Genomic DNA, 16,454 nt, shown 5'->3' on the forward strand with positions numbered 1-16,454 from the left:
GGTCTAACATGATACTGTGAAAGTTCAATCCATAGTGGCACCAACACAGCCGCGAGAGTTCAGTTCAAGCGGATCCAAGACAGCAGCGAGAGTCCTGTCCACAGGAAACCATCTCAAGCGGAGTCGGATCAGCAGCGTAGAGATGTCCCCAACCGATACACAGGCGAGCGGTCCATCCTGGGTCCCGACGAGCGGTCCATCCTGGGTCTCGACTCTGGACAGCCAGTACTTCATCCATGGTCATCGGACCGGACCCCCTCCACAAGGGAGGGGGGGACATAGGAGAAAAAAGAAAAGAAGCGGCAGATCAACTGGTCTAAAAAGGAGGTCTATTTAAAGGCTAGAGTATACAGATGAGTTTTAAGGTGAGACTTAAATGCTTCTACTGAGGTAGCATCTCGAACTGTTACCGGGAGGGCATTCCAGATTACTGGAGCCCGAACAGAAAACGCTCTATAGCCCGCAGACTTTTTTTGGGCTCTAGGAATCACTAATAAGCCGGAGTCTTTTGAACGCGGATTTCTTGCCGGGACATATGGTACAATACAATCGGCAAGATAGGCTGGAGCTAGACCGTGTAGTATTTTATACGTAATTAGTAAAACCTTAAAGTCACATCTTAAGTGCACAGGAAGCCAGTGCAGGTGAGCCAGTACAGGTGTAATGTGATCAAACTTTCTTGTTCTTGTCAAAAGTCTAGCAGCCGCATTTTGTACCAACTGTAATCTTTTAATGCTAGACATGGGGAGACCTGAAAATAATACGTTACAGTAATCGAGACGAGACGTAACAAACGCATGGATAATGATCTCGGCGTCTTCAGTGGACAAAATGGAGCGAATTTTAGCGATATTACGGAGATGAAAGAAGGTCGTTTTAGTAACGCTTTTAATGTGTGACTCAAAGGAGAGAGTTGGGTGGAAGATAATACCCAGATTTTTTACCGAGTCACCTTGTTTTATTATTTGGTTGTCAAATGTTAAAGTTGTATTATTAAATAGAGGTCGGTGTCTAGCAGGACCGATAATCAACATATATATATATGTATATATTTACATATACATATATTAGACACTGTAGCAAAAAGGTGATATCTGTTTCAGGTTCTCTTGGCAGAGCTGAAAGGTCGCGAAGAGTACTTTGCAGTAAAAGCTTTGAAGAAGGACGTGGTGCTGATGGACGACGATGTGGAGTGCACCATGGTGGAGAAGCGAGTCTTAGCTCTGGCGTGGGAAAATCCCTTCCTCACACACCTGTACTCAACTTTCCAGACCAAGGTAAAGCCAGCTTTCATTTCCTCACCGCCGGCAGTGACAACTCTTAACGATGCTCCTCGTCCTCCACTGCAGGAACATCTCTTCTTTGTCATGGAGTATTTGAACGGTGGAGACCTAATGTTTCATATTCAGGAAAAAGGACGTTTTGATGTCGCCAGATCCAGGTAAGAAAAGCATTCTTCTTTACTCGGCACACACACACACACACACACACACACACACACACACTGAATCAAGTGTGATGGAAAGCAGACGCAAGCAAAAATGAGCCAATATTTGTTCTGCATGTTGTCCCTCTCTTTGTCTTCCTCCCTTTATGGGATTTTTTGCTTTAGGCCTTGATATCATATTTTGAGTCCTGATGGTTCTCTACCTGGGCAGGTGTGCGTTCCCTGGTGCTCAATGACCTTGTAAGGACTGAGCTTGTCTCGGCAGAATGAGCTATCAATTACTGGGGCTCGCCACTGCACATTTGCCAGCGTTTTTTTATGCTTATTCGAACTATTTAATATCCAGGGACACATTTTCTTGCGTTTGTTTCAGTTTCAAGTTCAGTCTCTGAAGCCTTTAGTACAGGGGTGTCCAAAGTGCGGCCCGCAGCTAATTGTTTACACATTCTGGAAATGCTATTGCAAAAATAAAAAAACATTAAAAAAAGTGAAATGAGGTGAAATCTAACTAGAAAAAGTTGCAATGTTGACACAAAGCTGCCATGCAGGCAGTTTTTTTGTTGTCTATTTTTATTTATATTTTTATTTTTTTTCCGTTGCTCAAAAGAAAACATAAAAAACAATGTTATAATGAATTATTCACCTAGTTAAATCTCTAATTATTTCAAATATTTCACTTTAAAATGGTTTTCTGTGGAAAATAGTGCATGTAACTCCCTCCACATAGCACTGACACAATGGCTTTCTTTGACTGATTTATTGAAGGCTTCCTTTCCCTTCAATTCACCGTGAAAACTGTTAATAAAATAAAGCACGTTACAAACGTAAAAATAACATGCACAGCATGTGGCTCAAACATTTACCGAAGTAAAATACAAACAGAAATGACAAATACCTCATTGGCCTGCATGCTTCTTTTAGGAGGAAATTGTGTTCTTCTGGCTCTTGTGGCCCAAACGCTGAAAGTCCTTGTGACATTTTTTAGTCCTTGTAATCATCAGTCGCTCTCTTTATCCCTTCTCATTGCATCAAACAGATGTTCCTCATACCCGGAAGTAGCTTCCTTATATCCGTTCACAGACCAATCGAGACACTTCAAAACATACACATGCCCACAAACCCAACAAAAAGGCATGAAATTACATTTTTAACCATAGTAACTTAAATAAAGCCTTTCTTATGAACTTTTATACATTTTGATTTAAATTCCCTTTTGTGAACTTAACTTATTCTGTTTTTAGAGAAATAAAACCAATTATAATTATTAGTCGCAACAGTTACAGTGCATATATTGTGTGTTTGCCATACAAATACATCGTTTTCTTTGACAAAAGAGCATAAAACAAGCAAAATTATAGTTCAAACGTAAAATCGACAGATATATCTGAAGTTGATCTCGTCACTTAAGTGTTGAAAGTAAAAAATAAATTAAAAAAACTGATAAAATTGTATCACTTTATGAATGCGGCAACTTTTGGATCCCAAATATATTTCACTGTAATAGCTCAAAAATAATAACTAATTAAAATAAATGGTGTCCTGCATTATTGATCTTTTCAAAGCTCTACTTCACATCAAAGATTGCTTTCTGAATGCTTTGGGCAGTGGGGGAAACGCTGCATACCTCAGTTTTATTATAAAAATCAATCAATCAATCAATGTTTATTTATAGAGCCCTAAATAACCAGTGTCTCAAAGGGCTGCACAAGCCACAACGCTCAGATAAAAAACAAAGTTGTCTTTGACAGAAAAGGCATCATTTTTTTAATTTTTTATATTTTTTGGTTTAACTTTATATCAACCTGAACTTGATATACTGTAGAGATTTACTGTAAGCGTTAAATAATAAAAGATAGTAATAATTTGACTTGTTTTTAACATTTTAATGACTTAGACCATGGGTGTCAAACTCTGGCCCGTACAATTTCATTTGGCCCTTGAGGCAATATCAAATTAACATTAGAGCTGGCCCGCCGGTACTATTTGAATTGAAATATTTATTTCAAACCTGCACAGTACAAATAAACACAGGTTTTTTTTCTTTTCTTTTTTTTTCTATAAAGGCACTGCCTTTAACGTTGTCAATAATATGTTTCAACGTCCGCTTTTACTCCATACAAACAGTGTGCCGGCCAAGTCAATTGATAGATGCGACTTGTACACACACTTAAGTGAATGCCATGCATACTTGCTCAACAGCCATACAGGTCAGACTGAGGGTGGCCGTATAAACAACTTTAACACTGTTACAAATATGCGCCACACTGTCAACCCACACCATACAAGAATGACTAACACATTTCGGCAGAACATCCGCACCGTAACACAACATAAACAGAACAAATACCCAGAAACCCTTGCAGCACTGACTACCACCAAAACCCGCCCCCCACCACCAACCCCACCCATCTCATTATTATTTTATTTATTAGCCTGTGGAAAAATGTATTGTTGATATTTACCTCAGAAGGCTGCAAATAGAAAAGAAGCATTAAATATTTTATTGAAATTGTATTTATTTGACCTTTTGTTTTTTCGTTTGTTTTTTGAATGTTAATTTTACACTATTAAGTTATATAATTATTGCTGTTTCCATATTCATTGTTCAAGCAAATCAGTGTAGCAAACTGAGCAATAATTAACAATTTATTCATGCACTTTCTCTTGTTACTTCAAGGCTTGAATGTTTGATTCATTCATTTTTGTTATTTTATTTTCAAATTTATTATTAGCCTGTGGACAAAGTTTATTTTGATATTTACCTCAGAGGGCTGCAAATAGAAAAGAGGCAATCAATTTTTATTTTAAATTTTATTTGATATGCCATTGATATTTTTTAATTATTATTATTATTTGAAACTCGATTTTGCATGTCACTATAAAGTTATATAAGCCTTGCTTGTTCAATATTCAATGCAAAACTTGTTTGGGTCCCTATTAAAAGGTTCATTTGTTCAACCCTTGGCCCGCGGCTTTGTTCAGTTTTAAATTTTGGCCCACTCTGTGTTTGACTTTGACACCCATGACTTAGACCCTTTATGGTCCCCGGGAGCCCTAAAGGTTAAAAAAAAAAAAAAAAAAAAAAAAAAAAAATCAATATATTTTGTTATGGTTTGAAAAAATTACAAATATCAAAACGGCCCCCGCATGCTTTAATTTTTCTGTGTGCGGCCCTCAGTGGAAAAAGTTTGGACACCCCTGCTGTAGTAGGTAGCCAGGCAGCTCCTCCCCCTCCAAAACATTTTAACCTTGCGATAAATTTTTTTAAATAGTATTTCCAGGGTTTATACTCCAATTTCAGGTCAACATGTGCAATAAAAGTGACTATTGAAACACATGTACTAGTTCCAGCTGCAATAACACTCCCTCCCTGTCTTTAATCAGCATTGTTTGCTCGCTATGCATCAAGCTGACAAGCTAAATGGTCGATGAAAGCTGTGGTTTTTCCACCCAAAGAGCTACAAAAGCAGGGTTGCCAAAGTGCTCGCAGCCTATAGCTTAGTTTTTATTGGCCTGCAGCACGTTGTTCCAAAAAAACAAAAAGGAAAAACCAGCAAAAATGGTTAAAAAGAATTAAAAAGGCAAAAAGCCACAATGTCAAGAGAAAAAGCTGTAATGTCGCTATTATTAATGAATAATATTCAAGCAAAGCTTTCTGCGGCATTACCTGATAAAAATAAATATTTCAAAAGTGATGTTTCTGCAAATCTTACATTTAACTCGAGCTGAAATGTTAATATGTCACACATTTGTATGCACGTACAACACTTAAGACCTTCAGTATGTGGAATTAAATGATGGAATGGATTAAGCAAAGAAATCCAACATTCTACTAATGTGATCCTCTTCAAGAAACTTTTCAAACCTAAAGCGTTTACAAAGTACAAAGAAGAAGAACCATGATGAACATTCTGAATTTATTTCGTCCATCCATTCATTTTCAAAATATTACTCATCTCACCATATGAAATGTTATTTACTTCACTAAGTATTTTTTTCATTTGTGTTGTTTAATTTGATTGTGATTGAGAACAGGAAGTGAACAAAAGTTTTATCAACTGTTATGTAAAAGAAAAGGGGTAGGATTAAATAAACTCTGCTTCTTCCTACTCCTTTTCTAACATGTTGAAAAGAGGAACTGGAAATTGTGATGTACGATGTTGTATGCTTGCATGTTCCAAATAAGTGGAACTCTTAACGTGACGATCGGTCACTTCATTTCTCTTGGTTTTCCTTGTTTTTGTATTTACTTCCCGTCAGTGCTTTTATTTTGTTAAATATCCTGTTTATTCCGCGGAGCACTGTTTTATCCTCACCTGCCGTTGATGATTCGGCGCGCTCACTGCCGCGGCCCGGGTTCAGGGAACCATCAACGGCAGGTGAGGAGAAAACAGCGCTCCGCGGAACAAACAGGAAATGTAACAAAATAAGAGCACTGACGGGAAGTGAATGCAAAAACAAGGAAAACCAACAGAAATGAAGTGACCGATCGTCACACATAAGTGCATCTCCCAGTTTGCAAAATAGTTGTGTTTGTAAATTGAGACAACGTTGGTTATGTCTTCATCCTTCTACTATCCAGGTGAGAGGCAGGATTTATAATCTAGAATTAACTTCCACCAACTCTGAGGCGATGCAGCAGCTCACAGTGTGTAAATATAGCAGCATGTACGAAATAGCTCTCTTTGATCACAGCGCCACTAAAAGTAGTTCCTCGGCGTTAGCACTTATAACAATATCACTAATACTTGGCTAATATTCAGGTCACAACATGCAAATTAAGTATTTGCTATGCCGGGGCGGCATAGCTCGGTTGGTAGAGTGGCCGTGCCAGCAACTTGAGAATTGCAGGTTCGATTCCCGCTTGTGCCATCCTAGTTACTGCCGTGGTGTCCTTGGGCAAGACACTTTACACACCTGCTCCCAGTGCCACCCACACTGGTTTAAATGTAACTTAGATATTGGGTGTCACTATGTAAAGCGCTTTGAGTCACTTGAGAAAAGCGCTAATTCTAATTCACTATTGCCGGGGCTTTTTGGACATTTATTTGGAGGGCAAAATAGTGTTCTCCCATCCATCCATTTCTACCGCTTATTCCCTGTTGGGGTCGCGGGGGGCGCTGGCGCCTATCTCAGCTACAATCGGGCGGAAGGCGGGGTACACCCTGGACAAGTCGCCACCTCATCACAGGGCCAAGTGTTCTCCCATTTGCTGCATTATTAGCCACCCCACACTTGCCGTATTTTACGACATAGGTTGCATCAAAAAAGAAAAATGTGTTATATTAGCATTGTGAATTATATTTTTTGAAAAAAGTGCAATTCCTGTTTGAGAAGAACCACAGGTAATAATAATAATAATAATAATAATAATAATAATAATCTAATAATAATCTAAGACCAACAACATGTCATGGAAGTAACTTTCTTCTTATTATGGCAGGAAAATTATTGTTGGATTCTCTGTTCTACAAATACTAGAAGTTTTCTCATCAGGTCACATTTAAAGGAAGTATTAGGCTTGCATCTGCTTTCCGTTAGATCAGATGTGCGTGAATATTTAAACAAGTGGAATGGAATGGATGTGCTGCATTTGGTTATGCAAGAGGTTTTCCTTAGGCAGCCACTGAAGTGCTTGCCAAGCCTCAAATGGCCTCTTCGTCTACAAAGACCCTGATGGAACCAAACGATAACATCACACTCGGCGGCCCTTTTCCAATGATTTACTCCCGCTTTTGCATAAACGGCAGATAGATTTACACTCAGGCTCTTTTAAAGTACGCTCATGTCAAAGCCTTGTGCAGAACGCTGCTTCGTTTCAAGAAAGTAAGTCATTTACATCTTGTGCAGGGACCTAATAAAGAGGAACCAAGGAATAATTTTAACAGCCAAGACTCCTAATCTGAGAAAAGCATTTTTACTAGAAGAAAAAAGATGTGAAACACAGCAATGTAGCGTTGACATTTTAATTTCTTCTATTGTTCTTATGTGAAGTATTTGGAAATAAAACTACATGTAAACAAAGAAATAGTTCTCTTTGCGCACATACAAAGATGATCAATTTAAAATGCATTTTTTTATATTATAATAAAGATTAATTTGAACAGTTTTTTAACATGCAAACAAAGAATTAATTATTGTGCAAATAAAAAAAAGCCTTTTTTGAGATGATGATAAAGATTACATTTATTTAACATAGTATATATATATATATATATATATATATATATATATATATATATATATATATATATAGGGCTTCACGGTGGCAGAGGGGTTAGTGCGTCTGCCTCACAATACGAAGTTCCTGCAGTCCTGGGTTCAAATCCAGGCTCGGGGTCTTTCTGTGTGGAGTTTGCATGTTCTCCCCGTGAATGCGTGGGTTCCCTCCGGGTACTCCGGCTTCCTCCCAATTCCAAAGACATGCACCTGGAGATGGGTTGATTGGCAACACTAAATTGGCCCTAGTGTGTGAATGTTGTCTGTCTATCTGTGTTGGCCCTGCGATGAGGTGGCGACTTGTCCAGGGTGTACCCTGCCTTCCGCCCGATTGTAACTGAGATAGGCGCCAGCGCCCCCCGCAACCCCGAAAGGGAATAAGCGGTAGAAAATGGATGGATATATATATATATATATATATATATATATATATATATATATATATATATATATGTATGTATATATGTGTGTGTGTATGTATTGTATACATATATATGCATGTGTATACGTATATATATGTATATGTATGTATATACTATACTATATATATGAATGTATTGTATACATATATACATATGCAGGTGTATACCTATATATATATATACTAGGGATGCACTGAAATGAAGATTTGTGGCCGAAGCCGAAGCCGAATAAAATTTAAACGCTTGGCCGAAGGCCAAATACCAAATACCGAATAATAAATGCAGTTTTTCACAATTTTTTTAATATCGCATAAATAGCCTAGAATAAATATTTAGACATGTTTTTCAAATAAAGTAATTTTTTATTGAATATTGACATTTTTTTAATATTCCAGTAGCCTTTGCTTTTCAAAAAAAGCACAAAGTTTTTCATTTATATTAGGCTTTCAGACAAAACATGCATTCCAAAAAAAAAATAAAGTGCATTAAAGTGGATAAACCCACAACAAATGAATTATTGTCCTTTTGGCAAAAGTCTGCTTTGCCACAGTAGATATGCTAATAATGTAAACAGAAGGCTCAAGTAAATCTCAATTAAGTGTGTGCTTGTAACCTCATACACTTATACAGGTAGCCTACACAACAGGCTAATAATGTAAACAGAGGCCCCACTAAATCTCAATAAGTGTGTGCTTGTAACCTCATACACTTATACAGGTACACAACATATCCCAACGTCACTGCACGTTGGTTGATTGCGTCACCGCGTCAAAAAAATGCGTCACACGCCACTATTCGGCCTTGTTTTTAACTCATTCCACCGAAGGCCGAATGTGGCTTTTTTTGCCATATTCGGCCGAATGTATTCGGTTACCGATTAATCGGTGCATCCCTAATATGCATGTGTATACGTATATATATGTATATGTATGTATGTATATACTATACTATATATATGAATGTATTGTATACATATATACATATGCAGGTGTATACCTATATATATATATATATATATATATATATATATATATATATATATATATATATATATATATATATATATATATATATACACTGTATGTATGTACTGTATATACTGTACCAGTGGTTCTCAAATGGGGGTACACGTACCCCTGGGGGTACTTGAAGGTATGCCAAGGGGTACATGAGATTTTGGAAAAATATTCTAAAAATAGCAACAATTCAAAAATCCTTTTATAAATATATTTATTGAATAATACTTCAACAAAATATGAATGTAAGTTCATAAACTGTGAAAAGAAATGCAACAATGCAATATTCAGTGTTGACAGCTAGATTTTTTTGAGGACATGTTCCATAAATATTGATGTTAAAGATTTATTTTTTTATGAAGAAATGTTTAGATTTAAGTTCATGAATCCAGATGGATCTCTATTACAATCCCTAAAGAGGACACTTTAAGTGGATGATTACTTCTATGTGTAGAAATATTTATTTATAATTGAATCATTTTTCTATTTTTCAACAAGTTTTTAGTTATTTTTTAATCTTTTTTTCCAAATATTCAAGAAAGACCACTACAAATGAGGAATATTTTGCACTGTTATACAATTCAATAAATCAGAAACTGATGACATAGTGCTGTATTTTACCTCTTTATCTCTTTTTTTCCAACCAAAAATGCTTTGCTCTGATTAGGGGGTACTTGAATCAAAACAAATGTTCACAGGGGGTACATCACTGAAAAAAGGTTGAAAACCACTTGTGTACTGTATACTCGACACAGATGACAAGTAAAGCGCTTCAGAGACACTCGGCTCTTTTAACCTCTTAAGGCCCAAGCTGTTTGTTTACATGTTTGTTTGTTTTTTCTCTTTGCTATTTGGGCTTATTGGACCCTAATTAGAATAAAAACTAATAATCATCTTTTTAAATGTACTTAGTCCATAAGTACACAAACGTGTACTTCATGTTTAGTGACATATTAATTCTTATTGTTACACTTTTTTTTCCACAAATTCCAATGTATGTTATACTCTTCTGACACCACCAGATGGCAGTATAGGTGTCCACATAAGCAGCCATAAGATCCCAATTCAGTAGTGTACATAATTTTGGAAATAAGAGCTTAAAGGTGTTGTCCACGCATGTGGCCACTAAGCCTTTAGAGGTTTGCTTTCAGCCGCTTTTAGGTTTCCCATCATTGATGGCTTAACTACTAGAGCTACTACTCCTACTACTATTACTACTCTATACAAATGTTCTCCTTGATGATTCAAGTCTGTGCTGAAATGTGTTTGTCGACACCAAAGTGTCACTTCCTGCTGAAAGACATCTTGTTTCTGACTCATCTTTGTCCTTCCAGGTTTTACTCTGCAGAGATCATCTGTGGCCTTCAGTTTCTACATTCTAAAGGCATCATCTACAGGTCAGAGAGCTTGCTTTTTTTCACATTCTGGTCCCACTCGCAAGTTTAAAGGGTAATAAAGCGAAATATCATGTTATTAAGTGTAATAAAGTGTAATAAACTGAAATGTAGTGTAATAATGTGTAATTAAATGTAATCAAGTGAAATAAAGTGAAAATAAAGTGTATTACAGTATAATCAAGTAGAATAGAGGGTAATAAAATAAAGTGTAAAAAAGTGAAATAAAGTAAAATATATAAGAAATCTCCTGACGATTGAGGGAACCCCTCATGAAACAGTTCTGTAGAGATGAAATGGTCTTGTGATTTTTCCCAAAAATACGTAAGTATATGTATATGTATATATATATATATACATATATTATATATATATATATATATATATTCATATATTCATATATTAATATACTTATAATTATAATTTATTTCACTTTTTTACACTTTATTTATATATATATTGTATATATATATATATATTCATAAATTTATATATATATATATTCATATACTTACTGTATATATTTAGTTTGTTTCCCTTTTTCCACTTTATATATATATATATATATATATATATACACACACACACACACACAGGTTATTTGCTTGCATAAATAACATTTTCTTTATCTGGACACTACTACAAGGGTGCAAATGCAATATGTTGACATTAACAGCCCTAATATACATATTAGGGCTGTTATAGGTATATATATATATATATATATATATATATATATATATATATATATATATATATATATATATATATATATATATATATATATATATATGAGTGTGTGTGTGTATATACACCTTACCTTTTCATTCAATGCGTTTTCTTTATTTTCATGACTATTTACATTGTAGAAGGCATCAAAACTATGAATGAACACATGTGGAGTTATGTACTTAACAAAAAAAAAGGTGAAATAACTGAAAACATGTTTTATATTCTAGTTTCTTCATAATAACCACCCTTTGCTCTGATTACTGTTTTGCACACTCTTGGCATTCTCTCCATGAGCTTCAAGAGGTAGTCACTTGAAATGGTTTACACTTTACAGGGGTCATAGTTTTAATGCCTTCAGTGACAATCTGCAATTTAAAAAAAAATCATGAAATTAAAGAAAACACATTGAAATAAGAAGGTGTGTGCAAACTTTCAGCCTGTACTGTAGATCACCTCGACTTGGTCATTTGATAATTGGATCGCCTGCTGAAAAGGTGTGGGCACCCCTGAGGTACTCTTATACACTAGAAAAACAGCAACCATACATTTTACGGTGAAGAAAAACCTGGTAACTCAGTTGCATTAAAAAAAAAAAAAAAACTTAGTAGTGTTTTTTCCATTAAATTTACAGTAATATGCTGTGAAAACCACCGCAAATTGTATGGTAAAATTCCGGCAAATTAACTTTTTACAGTAAAATGTAAAGATTTTTTCTTTTAACAGCAGATGTAAGATACAATGTTCAAATGCATAATTAATTTTGTAATATAATCCTTCCACATTTGTAATCATGTATATTTACTGGTGCATGTGGCCTTTGAGGGCAGCCATAACCGCCATGTGGCCCTCAGTGAACACAACTTTGACTCGCCTGCTCTAAACTACATCATGTTTGACTGTCTCTAGTATTGTCCCTTAACAACTTTTGTATATACTGTACATTCTTTTTTGAAGGCTTTTGTTCCTTAACTTGTTTTGCTAAAAAAAAAAGCGTATGAATTGCTGCGAAATCGCTTGTTTTTCTTTCTTGCAGAGACCTAAAGTTGGACAATGTCATGCTGGATCACGAGGGACACATCAAGATCGCTGACTTTGGCATGTGCAAGGAGAACGTGTTCGGAGAAAACCGCGCCACCACCTTCTGTGGCACGCCTGACTACATCGCTCCTGAGGTCAGTGGTGTCTCACCAAATATATGTCACTGTGCGCATGGAAAATACACACACATTATATATACACAAATTATATGTATATACAGATTAGATATAGTATATATAATACATTTTATATATAGATAGTTTATATATATATATATATATATATATATATATATATATATATATATATATATTAGTGTCTTGATTGGATTATCCAGAGAATAGTGCTCGATACCGTGGTAGAGCGCAGTAGGTGTGGGGAAAATTACAAGACTACTTCGTCTCTACAGAACTGTTTCATGAGGGGTTCCCTCAATCATCAGGAGATGATTGAGGGAACCCCTCATGAAACAGTTCTGTAGAGACGAAGTAGTCTTGTAATTTTTCCCACACCTATATATATATATATATATATATATATATATATATATATATATAATATGTGTGTGTGTATATATATATGTATATGTATGTATATATATATGTGTATGTATATATATTTTATAAATATATATATATATAAATTATACAGATTATATAGTACATATCTATATACACAGATACATAAATAATATTTATCTACAAATTGTATATACACAAGTTACACAAACATTATATATATATATATATATATATATATATATATATATATATATAGATTGTGTATATACCCACATTATATACAAATTATATGTATATACAGATTAGATATAGTATATATAATACATTTTATATATAGATATTTTATATATATATATATATATATATGTGTGTATATATATGTATGCATGTATATATGTATGTATATAAATATGTATATGTATGTATATATATATATGTGTACGTATATATATGTATATATATTTTATAAATATATATATATATATAAATTATACAGATTATATAGTACATATCTATATACACAGATTATAAATACACAGATACATAAATATTTATCTACAAATTGTATATACACAAATTATACAAAAAATCTATATACACACATTGTATGTACACAGATTGTATATACACAAATTCTACAAACATTATATATATATATATATATATATATATATATATATATATATATATATATAGATTTTGTATATACCCACATTATATACAAATTATATATAAATAGATTGTATATACACAAATTATTAAAAAAAAAACGTATATCCACAGATTGTATATACACAAATATGCACAGATTTTATAAACACACATTGTACGTATTGTATGTAGACAAATTATGCAGAAATTGTATATACACAGGTTGTGTATGGATGGATGGATGTGTATATACACACATCATACACAGATTGTATATACACGAATTAAATATACACAGATTGTATATACACAAATTCTAACAAAAAATATATACACGGGTTGTATATACACAAATTATACACAAATAGTATATACACAAATTTTACACAGATTGTATACACACACATTTATTCCCAGATTGTATATACATACACAAATTATACATGGATTGTATATACATAAATTATACACAGATTTTATATACAGAATTTGTATACAGTACACAGATTGTATATAAAAAAAATCTTGACTTTTTTTCCCTCCAACTGCTGGTAGTATAGTTTCGTATTCTTACATTATATCATTGTTAAAGGTTTCGTGCTTGACAGCATACCGTATTTTCTGGACTATAAAAGGAGCACCCACTAAATTTTAGGGGAGAAAAACATTTTCCACATATAAGCCGCACCCGACTATAAGCCGCAGATTTATGCGTTGTGAAATTAGTTATTTATTTGGAAAGATTGTTGAAATGTTTATTTATATACTTTAATTGTTTCCAAACTGTGTCTGTGACATGGCAGTAAAACGGCTGATGAAACAAAACAGAAGTCATCGTCGTGGACCCACTAGCTGCGTAAACTAGCTAAACAGACTCAATTACTCCACGGTGACGTTTTGGCGAATTTACTGAGGAATTTGTGAAACTGAAACAATACAAAAATAATGCCATTGTAAGTTAATTATACTAACACTGTAACGTCTTCGGGGCATCGTGATGCGGTTTGTTCTTCCTTGATGCAGATCGGGCTCAGACACAGCTTGAAGGTAAGAAATGATGGTTTATTTAAACTAAAAATAGACTAAGAACAGAAACACTGGTACTAGGCACAAAAGGCAAACAAACAGAACTAGCATGGGAGCTAGAAACAAACCACAAGCGTTAGCATGGGAGCTAGGGAAATAACAGAAAAACTTGTACAATGCTCAAAAGGCAAAACAAAACTACTAGCGTGGGAGCTAGCAGGAACAGGAAAGGGATTACCGAGTCGAGGATAAAGGTCGTCACAGTTATGCGAACACAAATTGCGTGTAACACAAACTTACAAAGCAAGAAAGAATGAACAGAAAAGGCAGGTTTAAATAAGGACGGTGATTAGCAAAACAGGTGTGCGTCTGGAAACCGTGGCAGGTGAAAATAAGAAGCAGCAATGGTGACAGAACAAACAGGAACTAAGGAAGTCAACCATTAACAGAATATGATACAAAAACGGAACAAAACACGAATATGGTATGATCCGGGCAGCGGATCATAACAAGCACAGAAACTTGTAAACGTGTTAGCATATTAGCTAATGCTAATGACGCTGGCTTCATTACATTACGACAGCACATATAAACATGCATGAAAACACTCCGACAGACATCTCACACTGGACATTTAAGTAAGTATGAATAGTTGTAGTTATATTGTAAAACTTACAAACGTTGCTTGGAGTGAGGAGGAAACCATACGAGTAGAAACGCTATGAACGATTAGTAGACGGAACGGCGCTTGTACTTCCGGTTCGAGGCACGAAACAGAAGGAAATACTTCAAACTGTAGTGCCTGCAGCGAGCGAGCTCGTCCAGAAGATGGCGCAGTAGTACAAAATATAACACACCGTTTCAACGTCTATGAGGAACAAAACAAATTCCGTTTAAAGCGTAAGAAAAAGGTAGCGGCTTCTAGTCAGGAGCTTCATAGATTTAGAAATCTTGGTATTTTGCATCCTAAAAAGTGTTCTTCTGTCTTTTCTTAGCCAAGAAGGATGCACTGGTGTTGGTGTGTCCACCAATAGGAAGGCTTAGACTCTTCTGTCTGATCGCAGATCCTGCTGGGCCAGAAGTACTCCTTCTCAGTGGACTGGTGGTCCTTTGGCGTGCTGCTCTACGAAATGCTGGTGGGACAATCCCCCTTCCACGGAGACGATGAGGACGAGTTGTTTGAGTCCATCCGCATGGACACCCCGCACTACCCCCGCTGGATCAACAAGGAGGCCAAGGAGCTGCTGGAGAAGGTCTGCAGAGTCACTGCCAGACCATAGAACAGCCTGGAGGGGTGGGGACTACATAGGACATTTTCTTCTAAAGGAATCACCGACATTCCATCGTAATCTGTCATTCTCCCACATGCGGGGTTTGCTTAACGCTTCGGTTCTTCATCGAGTCTCTTTTGGAGAAAAAGATAACAAATTTGATCACTATCAACATTGTTGTTCATGCTAATGACCTCGTGCGTGGTGACATCATGCTAATGACCTCGTGCGTGGTGACATCAAGCCTGGTGACATCATGACTGGTGACATCATGACTGGTGACATCGTGTGTGGTGATGTCACGCTAATTACACTGTGCGTGATGTCATGCTAAAGACGTCATGCGCAGTGACGTCATGCCAATGACTTCATGCGTGGTGATGTCCTAATGACATGCATGGCGAAGGTCTTGCTAATTACGTCATGCGTGGTGATGTCAAGCTAATGTTGTCATTCATGGTGACGTCACGCTAATTACATCATGTGTGATGACATCAGGGTATTGACATCATGCGTGTTGATGTCATACTAATAACGTCATGCGTGGTGACCTCATGCTTATGACGTCATGTGTGGTGATGTCATGCTAATGTTGTAATGCGTGGTGACATCATGCCTAGTGACTCCATGCTAATGTTGTGGTGACGTCACCTGGGGATGTCGTGGGTGGTGACGGCATGCTAATGACTTCATGCGTGGTGAAATCATGCCAGGTGA

The 16,454-nt window shown here is 35.7% G+C and overlaps 1 protein-coding gene across 2 annotated transcripts in view; it reads left to right on the plus strand.

Moving 5' to 3' along the window:
* Nucleotides 1–16,454, plus strand: part of prkcda (protein kinase C, delta a) — a 73,353-nt gene that overhangs the window by 52,705 nt on the left and 4,194 nt on the right. For both annotated transcript variants that reach the window (XM_061890631.1, XM_061890633.1), the window contains exons 12-16: nucleotides 1,104–1,277; nucleotides 1,350–1,441; nucleotides 10,439–10,501; nucleotides 12,264–12,402; nucleotides 15,531–15,719. In XM_061890631.1, coding sequence (XP_061746615.1) covers nucleotides 1,104–1,277; nucleotides 1,350–1,441; nucleotides 10,439–10,501; nucleotides 12,264–12,402; nucleotides 15,531–15,719 — 657 coding nt within the window. The remainder of the gene's footprint in view (nucleotides 1–1,103; nucleotides 1,278–1,349; nucleotides 1,442–10,438; nucleotides 10,502–12,263; nucleotides 12,403–15,530; nucleotides 15,720–16,454) is intronic.

This window comes from Nerophis ophidion, linkage group LG02 (genome assembly GCF_033978795.1).
Source record: "Nerophis ophidion isolate RoL-2023_Sa linkage group LG02, RoL_Noph_v1.0, whole genome shotgun sequence".
NCBI classification, from domain to species: Eukaryota; Metazoa; Chordata; class Actinopteri; order Syngnathiformes; family Syngnathidae; genus Nerophis; species Nerophis ophidion.